This window comes from Eucalyptus grandis, chromosome 7 (assembly GCF_016545825.1).
Source record: "Eucalyptus grandis isolate ANBG69807.140 chromosome 7, ASM1654582v1, whole genome shotgun sequence".
In the NCBI taxonomy this organism is placed as follows: domain Eukaryota; kingdom Viridiplantae; phylum Streptophyta; class Magnoliopsida; order Myrtales; family Myrtaceae; genus Eucalyptus; species Eucalyptus grandis.
The window spans coordinates 47,058,365-47,068,826 of NC_052618.1; the positions used below are offsets into that span (position 1 = coordinate 47,058,365).

Consider the following 10,462-nt stretch of genomic DNA (forward strand, 5'->3'; position numbering starts at 1 on the left):
TCACGCGGGCGGAACCAAGGCAGGTCCGTCATCGTCACGCTCCGATCCGACGGTCGATGTCGATAGGCTTCAGATCGGACGGCCGACAAAACGCAGGATTCGACGGTCGAGGGACACGAGGTAACTTTGGCTTGCATCACGGGGTTGACTATGCCCTGTAGTGTTGGAGACAACCTAGCAAACGGGTCAAAAATGCCGACGCGTTTCCGAGATTTCTGGCACGCGAGTTGAAGCTGAACGGAAGTGGGAAGGCGTCTCATTCGACATGACGTGAAACAACTCTGTCCTTTGCTCCCAGGCTTTCGGGCACGTGCCAACGACGTAATTTGAGTTCATTAGACCAAAGCAATCATGAAAAACCTGTTAATTTCGCGATGGTTGCATTCACATTCCAGCTCAACCTCTTAAAGCAGGGATGGCTTCAACAGCACAGATCAATGCATCTAGTTTAAAATCACAAAACACGTGCTTGATTTCTATGATACTAAGTTCGAAAAGATTCGAGATTGGTCATATGCTTAGATAAATGCTCACTTATTATTCTGATTAGCGATGTAATTGGGTGGGGATCGGGTATTTGCTCATTACGAGGTGGATCCTTATTTTCCAAAAACGGGTTTTCGCTCATATGAACTAGATTTGGACTTTTTCTTTTTCTCTCAAGCTCAAGTTCAATTAACATGACTTGATTCAACGTAGCTTTCATTTTGTCATACATTTTCTTCTTCCGTTTCTTCCCTTCTCGACATCTTACCTTGTTTTCAATTTAAGGGTTTAAATTTGAAAAATATCATGCTTTCGGAAAATATTTTTCTAAAAGATATTTTCTAAGAAAATGACTTTATTTTCCGATGATCACGTGACCGAAGACCGCTCTTCTTGGTAAGACTGAAGCGGCACCATTTGATGCTTTCTTAGTGGAGACATGGATCTCAATTGATACGATACTTTCCCCGATGTCCTTAAATAAATCTCAACCGTTAATTTTTTCACCGACAATATTCTAATCAACCAATAGAATTTGTTAGAATAAAGTATCTTCGTCCCATCGCCAGACCGAAAATATCTTGGACTGCAACCCAGCCGCAGCCGTCAAAAACACATGTTTTCCCCAACTTTGACCTGGTGATTTGGAAAAGCAGGGAGGTCTGAAAACCCAAAATTGCCCTCCCGCTGACTTCTACGACGAGGTCAAAGGTCAAGGACTCGATGGTCTCTTCGCCCTCCTGAGCGCCGCCTCCGGAATATTCTGCGGACGGAATGCGAAACGTTGCAAATGCGCATTTTTCCTTCCTCGCAGGACTTTCTTTGAAGTGACACTTCCTTAATTATTTTTTTATTCGGTTTCGAGATCTTTTTTGTTTTGTTAATTACATGACATTTAAATATAAGGTTACCAAATATATATAATTTGTTCATCATTTGACCAAATTCTTTAAGGTATATGTACCAAAATCAGCTATACATATATCAATTTTTTTGGGACAATTTGAGTGGACAAAATAACCTCGAGAAAAAGATGATTTTTCTTGCTAATGGTCCCGAAACCGACCTCTTGGAGCACACGCCCTAACCATTGTAGTGTGAGTTATATGTTCCGGCTTATTATAAAGTTTCTTGAGATGTAAAGTAATATTGAGATTTAACTCAAATTGATAAAAGTTTTGTCACATTATTTGAAGAAAGGGGGAATTTAGCCTAAAATGCTCTTTAATATTGAGATTTAACTTAGATCGATAAAAGTCTTGTCACGTTATTTGAAGAAAGAGGGTTTAACTTAGATCGGTAAAAGTCTTGTTACGTTATTGGAAAAAAGAGGGAATTTAGCCTAAGATGCTCTTTAATAATGAGATTTAACTTAGATCAGTAAAAGTCTTGCCACGTTATTTGAAGAAAGAGGGAATTTAACCAAAGATGCTCTTTTTTTTTCTTTCCTTTTCTTCTTCCTTTTCTAACCCCAACGAGGAGGCTTCCAAGATCTCTCTCCCACCTTCCTAGTTCCAACAACTTTCCTTGCGTCACAAGTCGGCTCCTTTGATATTTTACTATTTCTTCAATATTTTAAACGTTTTTAAGATCTTTCTCTCTCATGCTTGCTGTAACTCTCTCTCTCTCTTTCTCTCTCTCATGCTTTCTTGGTTCTTTCCGCTAACCTAGGAAGGACGCCATACATGTATATATAGCATGGTGCATTGTCTGAACCTCCTAATATATTGGACTCTCTCTTCTCCGGCTCAACCTGAAAGCTCAGAAGGTCATCGTGAAGGAACCAGGTACGGAGAATGCTATTTCCTTGGTTGAACTTGGAACCTCCATTGCTGGATGATATTGCCTGTGGTCAAGCATGTTTATTTCTGATTCTTGTTCTGGGTGCTCTGCTGCCTCTGGCCATTCTTTTGCATGCGAAATTCTTGGGTAATATGGCTTAGATCAATAAGGTGGTGACTGGCAAGATCTGTGGGGCTTGTGCTTTTCTTGTTTCTTTCCTTGCTAAACCATGGAGACCCAACTGACTTTTTGAGATGGTTTTAACGTCCATTGCACTGGAAAGATCTGATTTTGAAGAAGCATAACGAGGGAAGCTCTCTGTTTTTGCTCCTGATCAGTGGTAGTGATCGTTGTAGTGGCGTTCGAGGTGATCCTCGCAAATAATTGCTTACTTGCGACTTTTTGTCGACTTTGATGCACATCTCGCAAGCTTCTTTCTTCCAGTAGAAATGCTTGGACACGATGAAAATGTCCAACTTTGATTATCTGCCAATCGGGGTTTTTCAAAGGACAGGATACTAGACTAAAAGCACCTACTTTTCTTTGTCGCTGGTCTCAGTTACATTAAGGCACTGCTATTAATTGGTTGTTGATTTTCCTTGAAACAGGGCTCACTCGTTAGATCTGCCGTTGCTTTATTTTACCTCTTCGTATTTTGTCCATTTCATATCAACGTGTGATTACAAATGCACTATTGAACAATATTCAGCTAATGACCCTTTATGTGATCTAACCTTATGGAACTAATAAAATTTCTAGGTGAAAAGACCTCCTGTTCTTTCCTTTTGTTCTGCTTTTGTCTGGGTGTTGATCCGATTACAGAGCAGGTGAAATGAACTCCATTCTTATAATTCACTCGTGAAGAGAGGAATTTACAGCTTTAATTGTTTAAAGGAAACCGTTTGTGTCTGTTGATATTCTTTTTTCGCTGTTCTTGATCATGGCATCCCATGAAAACCTCCAGGCATAAGCTGACACTTCGTGAGATTTGCATTTGGTGGATTTTGGAAGCTAGAAAAATGAGATTGTTGAAATCATCAATTTGGCTGTTGCAGAAAAGAAAATTCTTTGATTGAATGAGTCAGTTACAAATTATGCCTTTCCTCCAAGAAATACGGACCTTCTTTTTTGTCTTTTAATGGCTTATAGAAAACCACAAGAAATTTTCTCATTGTATGTGCCATCAATTGATGACCCAAGCTAAGTTGGCTTCTGGTTTTTATCCCAGCAGTCATCGAAGAAATCGTTGTCAGACACCCATTAATTATCTTCATTTCCCTTGGACCATTCTCCAATTGTTCTACATGTTGTCTTTACCTCCTCCTGATATCATGGAGTGATCAGATTGTCTTTCTCTCTATATATATATATCTGCTTTTCTTATAGTTTAAGCCCAGGCCTCTCTTTTTTCTCAGGTGCAATTTCATCAATAGGCCTAAGGATCCAGGCTATTGACTTGTTGAAGTATCAGTGTTGTACTCTATGGCATTTGCAAGAATTGTTCGGGGCAACCTGAAAAGAGCAGGAGGTGCTATTGGGAGCTTTAGAGATGGAAAAGAAGAGACTTTTAGAGGAGTACTTGCGGATTCATTTTCCTTTTCTTCTTTTGAAAGTGTCCCCACGAGAAGTGATTTTTTCAGCCGCTTACCATCAAGTAAGTTAAATTATGCTAGTAACTGGAGCAGAGGAATTAGGACAACCCCACATGATCAATTTCCTGTCGCGGAGAGGGCATTGGCAGAGTCTGATTCTGAATATGAGAGCAACACATATCCGGGTCTTGAACCGACTAAACCCGGAGAAAAGCCGAGGGTGGTTGTTCTTGGTACCGGTTGGGCGGCTTGCCGATTTATGAAGGGGCTTGATATGAACATGTATGATATTGTGTGCATTTCACCCCGAAATCACATGGTTTTCACACCCCTTCTTCCGTCAACTTGTGTCGGAACTTTGGAGTTCCGTTCGGTTGCTGAGCCTGTGAGCCGGATACAGCCTGCTCTTTCTGCAACTCCCAATTCGTACTTCTATTTGGCTTCCTGCACTGGAATGGACACTGCCAAGCATGAAGTAAGTTGAATATCTGGTTATTGTATGTTGATTTCGATGCTCATATTCATTTTGCTCCAAGGACGTGATCAGTTCCTTTTCATTTTGCACGTGTTGATTGACTGGAATTTTCCTCTGTCTTCTTTAAATAGCAATGAACAAACATCAGAAATTTACAATATACCGTCTGACAAATATTGACATGGATTGTCCACACTTTTACATTTGTGTCGAGGTCCCGGCTATAGGAATTGTGTGTGTGATAAGTCAAATAACTAACATAAATCAACATGCATTGTCCACACTGTTGGACATGTCGAAAAAATATTTTAGGTACATACTACATAGTGAGATAAGGTTAAATTTCATTTCTCCAATGTGATGGAACCAAAGATGCACTAGTAAGACATGTCAAATAACACTAGGCGTTGCAAATCTGCCGCATTATTCCCTTTTTGTGTGTCTCTTTTGCTAAATCTCGTTGCCTATTGACCAGGTGTACTGTGAAACCTTTGGCAATGGCGGATTGCCTCAAGAGCCTTACCGGTTTAAAGTCGCATACGACAAGTTGGTCATTGCAGCCGGAGCCGAGCCCTTGACTTTCGGTGTTAAGGGTGTTAAGGAACATGCCTACTTCCTTCGGGAGGTGAATCATGCCCAAGAAATCAGGAAGAAGCTTTTGTTGAACCTCATGCTCTCTGAAAATCCAGGTATCTCTATTCTCCAACCATATGTATTGTGCTTACAGAGCAACATTCCAAGGTCTCAGGAATAAAAGAAGATGCTCATTGTTTTTGCCTCCACATTCTCTATAATTAATGATTAGCGAGATTTTACGACTTCAATGGAGACTGGGGGAGTGATTCCTTCTCTGTATCTTATAGGCATATCAGAAGAAGAGAGGAAACGACTTTTACACTGTGTCGTCATTGGAGGTGGGCCAACTGGGGTGGAGTTCAGTGGTGAATTAAGTGATTTTATCATGAAAGACGTCCGTGAACGTTTTCCTCATGTTAAGGATTACATTCAAGTCACCCTTATTGAGGTACTCATACACACTTGCATACAGATGCTAGCATCAGTTTGGAAAAATTGTAAATAACATGCAATGACAAGTACACCCTTTAATAGGCAAATGAAATCCTGTCAGCGTTCGACGTTGGCTTAAGGCAGTATGCGACGAATCATCTAACAAGGGTAAGTTGATTTTCTTTCTCAAGTTACCATCATCTTTTCTAGCAGTTCATTTTGGTGCTGATTTAATGCTTTCAATCGCTAGTCCGGTGTTCATCTTAAAAGAGGTGTGGTGAAAGAGGTGCATGCGAAGAAAATTGTACTGAATGATGGTACGGATGTTCCATACGGCCTCCTTGTCTGGTCCACCGGTGTTGGACCCTCAGAGTTTATCAAGTCACTTGATCTTCCCAAATCCCCTGGTGGAAGGTGAGGAAATAAGATTTCTTCTCTCCCGTGTCATCTAAGTCTGCAATAGCAATTTCATGATAAGAACTCTGTGATAATCTCATTTTAGCACTCCACCACCTTCCAATCGAATGATTTGTCCTCTCAATTGTTTCAGGATCGGGGTTGACGAATGGTTGAGGGTACCTTCAGTGGAAGATGTGTTTGCAATGGGGGATTGTGCAGGTTTTCTTGAACATACGGGGAGGCCGGTGCTTCCCGCTTTAGCTCAGGTTCAGTCACCTGTCTAATTCCTTTAAAGATGTTTCACTGTAGTTCTTCATTTGATAAACGATCTTCAACTTTATCTCCTTGCTCTACTTTGTACAAGATGTGGCATGAATGCTTCCATTTGAAGCTGGAATTGGTCATTCACTATCTCTTTCCCATTGCATAAAAGCGTTTCTTTCCTCAGAAATAATATGAATGCTGATTTCTGAAACAGGTCGCGGAAAGGGAAGGGAAATTCTTGGAGGAGCTGTTTCGTAGTATAGGGAAGCAAAATGGAGGGAAGGCATTTTGCTCGAAAGACATACCTCTAGGAGACCCATTTGTGTACAAGCATTTGGGAAGCATGGCTTCTGTTGGGCGTTACAAAGCGCTTGTCGATTTACGCCAGTCTAAGGTGCATAACATGCTACCATGTGACACTTACAGTTTTCTTTCCCAATACCTAGTACTCTTTGATTCATGGAATCAATTGTTGTCACTTATGCAAACATTCTTTTATGCAGGACGCGAAGGGGATATCACACGCAGGATTCGTGAGTTGGCTAGTTTGGCGTTCGGCTTATCTCACAAGGGTAGTCAGCTGGAGGAACCGATTCTACGTTGCAGTGAATTGGGCGACGACTTTGGTATTTGGAAGAGACAACTCGAGAATAGGTTGACAATGGTAGAGACGCATTTTATGATGCATTGGGCTTCTTTTTTTTGTGGAAAGGTTCATTTATTTGTAACACAAGTATTTAGCATGGCTAGTAAAATAACGATGGTTTTATAGCAGTACACCTTTTTTGTGGTGCAACTTTGGTTTTATTAGTTGTAGAACACCGTTTATTGGCCAATCCAATCCTTAGTTCCATGGAACTCGATAATGGCTAGGCCTAGGGCGGAGTAAGTTCTGGATCCTCGGGTAGAATGGGATCACCGGTTCGTGCTCTCCCCTAGTGATCACCACTTTAGTGATGATAACTATTACTCCGCATACTCAAGATTGATCCGATCACAAGGAAAGTATCAGCAACTCAAAAAATTCACCAAATATATATATATATGAAATCAATATGGAAGATCCAGCTTATATATGCTTCCTACTACTTGAGATAATGGTATTGCAACACAGCATACACCGTTTGAATGATGCCTAAGTGTCACCACAATAGCTAAGCCAAAAGAGCCGACCATGGGTTGTCATGAAAAGCATTTAGGAGTTGTGCCCAGCAATGGTAAGCCTGTTCATACTTAAGAGACTCGTTTAAAATTGCAAACTGCAGTGCTAGTTAGCTCTCTTCAAAGGCTTTGAAAGGAATAGGAGCAGCCTTACCGATGTTATCGAAGAAGTGTGCAAATCCCTCGTTGCTCAAGCCATGATTTGAGATGACTTTACAGTCACGCAAAAGTTGAACATCATCGACCGTGTGAATGAGACATCCCATGAACATGGCATAGGCACTTACATGACAAGCATTCCATTGGCCACAACACTGTTCAAAAGCAATCATATTGGGGAGGATTCAATTGAGGTCGTCATCTTCTACTGTTATTTTTGGAATTCCAACAATTCTGCGTTTTCTGTCAAATTTGATATCCAGGAAGGTGCTGGCTTCTCTTTGCTTGAATTCAATTCCCAATTCCCACTCGACGCAACTCGGAAGCAGATCTGATCATAGAAAAAGATGAGCTGTCGTGTACTGCATCGTCTTGTTGATGCCAAGGAATAAAGCTCAGACGAAATGCGTCGAGTAAGTGCACTCCTTTCAGATTTAACCGTCTTTCCCTGACATTGCCCCGTCCATTCAGGAAGCAGCTGAAGAAATCGAAGATAAGATCGGCCAAGGACAAGGTTACCTCTGGAACAATCGTCGTTCCAAACAAATCCTCAAGAACGAAGTAGGGTACCTGATTCTCAAGTCGTAGAAGGTCCTGCATAACACAATGGCCCACATATATATTATCAACTAGGGACCCGTCGAGTTCAGGTACGACCCCCCTTCCTTGACAGAGGAACTCAATGATGAAGCATCCATCGAGGACCATCATTCTCACAAGATCAGGTCCGCTGAAATTGTCGGTGCTCTCCGAGTAGCACTGCCGATCATTTTCTCTTTTGCCCTTGAAGCATTTCCAACTGCGATTCTCCGTGATGGTACAGGCCAATAGAGACGATGCGAGGCCGGCATGCTTCGGCAATACCTCCGCCAATCGCCTCGGGGAGCTTGAAGATGGTATATCCGATTCCGCCTGCTGATTCATTCAAACGTCGCAGCGCTTTCTCAATATCTTCTGACATGGAAGGCACTAACTGCTGCTTCATGAGCTCGATTTCATGTTCCTCAGCGGTTGCTTGAGGACCTCCTCGATTGTTGTCCATGCCGAGTTAAATTGTAGAATCAACGTGAATTTCTTGCTGGGATTTCAATAGCTAGAGAGAGAATTGGAAGGATACGAGAAGTGTAGTGCAACCGTGAAAAATGTGAGGGACATGTAGATATTTCGAGAGGGCATGGAACAAGCTGTAGCGGCATGCAGCGGCGAGTGCGGGGATGGTCTCAGTGTAGCAGAGGAGAGAGAAGGAAGAGCAAGTGTAGCAGAGGACAGGGACATGGACGAGGAAGATGACAGAAAGTAGAACTAGGTCCTAGGAAGCCACGTGTCGTCCGTTCAATGGGTTGGCCTGCCCTGGGTTATTTCTGTGTTATTTCTCTCTTCCTTCTTTCTCTTCAAAAGAGGACTTTTTTTTCTTTTGGGGTCGGAAAAGAGGACTTGACTCACATGCAGACAAGTCGTCGTCGAGGGGGACCCATCCAAAAACGCGTGGGGCCAAACGAAGGAATTTGCATTGATGGATTTTGATTAGCCATTTTCATGGCAGGAAGACTAAAAGGTAAATTTATAACTTAAATTACCCAAAAATTTTAAAAAATAAATCACAGTAAGCAGTTCTTTTGCTTACGCTTAGGGAGTATAAATAAATCTTATAAAAATAATTACAAAACAACACATCAGACGATCAGTGACTAGAATTGGGCAAGGCTCTTCGTGCCCCCGTATGGTAAGGTCACTCTTTTCTTTGCTAGATCGACAAGGTTGAACTTAATGATTTCTATTTTGTAGTCTCCTTTAGCGTAATTATCTTCTTTCTATGATTTTTTTGTGAATTTAAACTTATTGTTATCTAGAAAATAAAAGAAAATGACGGTTTTCTCCATCATTGCTATCATAACAACAATTGGAAAACACGTGCTCATAGAAATTTAAAATGACCGATTTGAGAAGTTTAAAATTCACAAAAAATCGATTTTTTGTATTTTGATTTCTTTTTTGTATATGCAAATTATTTTATTTATTTATTTATTTATGGACTTCACTGAAAAGGGAAAAATCGATTGATGGGCTTTTGTACATTATTCAAGTAATTTGCATATACAAAAAAAAAAATCAAAATGCAAGATTCACCTTTGTTTATTATTACTGTCCATTTTTTCATTTGTTTTTAATATGGAGAAATGAAAGAAATATTGATATTTATTACTTTGCATAAATGTGGTATTTTTCAAAAAAAAAAACCCAGTTTGGTATTTTATTTATTTATAAAAACAGTTTGGTATTAAAAAAAAAGGGAAATTGGTCAATTTTCAAATAATTAGGAACTAGATGGAACATTAGATGGAAGTTCAGGGACCAAATTGAGCAAATTGAAAGCTTAGGGATAAAATTGAATGTTAGATGAAAGTTCAAGAACCAAATTGAGCAAATCAAAAGCTCAGTGATGAAATTGAATATTAGATGAAAGTTCATGGATCTTTTGTGACAATTTCCCTTGACGTATTTTGATTAGCCTTTTTCAAGGCAGGAAGACTAAAAGTAAATTCATAACTTAAATTACCCAAAAAATTAAAAATAAAATCACAGTAAGCAATTCTTTTGCTTACGCTTAGGGAGTATATATAAATCTTATAAAAATAATTAGAAAATAACACAACAGGCGACCAGTGACTAGAATGGCAGAGCTCTTCCTACCACTCATTTTTTTACTAGATCGGCAACATCGAACTTAATGATTTCTATTTTGCCGTCCTTTGACATAATTATTTTCTTTCTATGATTTTTTGTGAATTTTGAACTTAATGTTATCTAGAAAATAAAAGAAAATTACTTTTTCTCCATCATCGCTATTATAATGACAATTGGAAAACATGGGCTCATAGAAATTTAAAATGACCGGTTTGAGAAATTTAGGCGAGGACAAGAAGCCACACGAAAGACAAAATGCAAACAGTACAAGAAGAAATACAAAAAAAAAAAATCAAAATTTCATAATATGAATGAATATGAAGGTCAATCTCTTCACAGCCCATTTATTTAGGGAGGTGCCAAAGCAACCAAACATTTTTTTTAGGAACTACTGTTGGCGCGAGGCGAAGAAGAAAAACAAAAGACAAAATGTAAGTAGTTGAAGTAAATG

General features: G+C 39.9%; 1 protein-coding gene across 1 annotated transcript; it reads left to right on the forward strand.

Annotated features, from left to right (window-relative positions):
• The first annotated feature begins 2,108 nt into the window (after positions 1-2,108).
• On the forward strand, positions 2,109-6,811 carry LOC104445323 (internal alternative NAD(P)H-ubiquinone oxidoreductase A2, mitochondrial). Its single transcript, XM_010059176.3, has 9 exons — positions 2,109-2,273; positions 3,684-4,335; positions 4,811-5,024; positions 5,199-5,359; positions 5,446-5,511; positions 5,594-5,757; positions 5,894-6,008; positions 6,221-6,400; positions 6,510-6,811. The coding sequence occupies exons 2-9, from the start codon at positions 3,751-3,753 to the stop codon at positions 6,663-6,665; spliced, it is 1,641 nt and encodes a 546-aa protein (XP_010057478.2). The 5' UTR covers positions 2,109-2,273; positions 3,684-3,750; the 3' UTR covers positions 6,666-6,811.
• Positions 6,812-10,462: the final 3,651 nt, after the last annotated feature.

Bases quoted from the DNA above. Each gene is read 5' to 3' on its own strand.
- LOC104445323 (XM_010059176.3), top strand. From the start codon at position 3,751: ATGGCATTTGCAAGAATTGTTCGGGGCAACCTGAAAAGAGCAGGAGGT. The intron at 4,336-4,810 runs GTAAGTTGAATA...CCTATTGACCAG, and splicing joins TGGACACTGCCAAGCATGAA to GTGTACTGTGAAACCTTTGG. The intron at 6,009-6,220 runs GTTCAGTCACCT...TTTCTGAAACAG, and splicing joins TGCTTCCCGCTTTAGCTCAG to GTCGCGGAAAGGGAAGGGAA.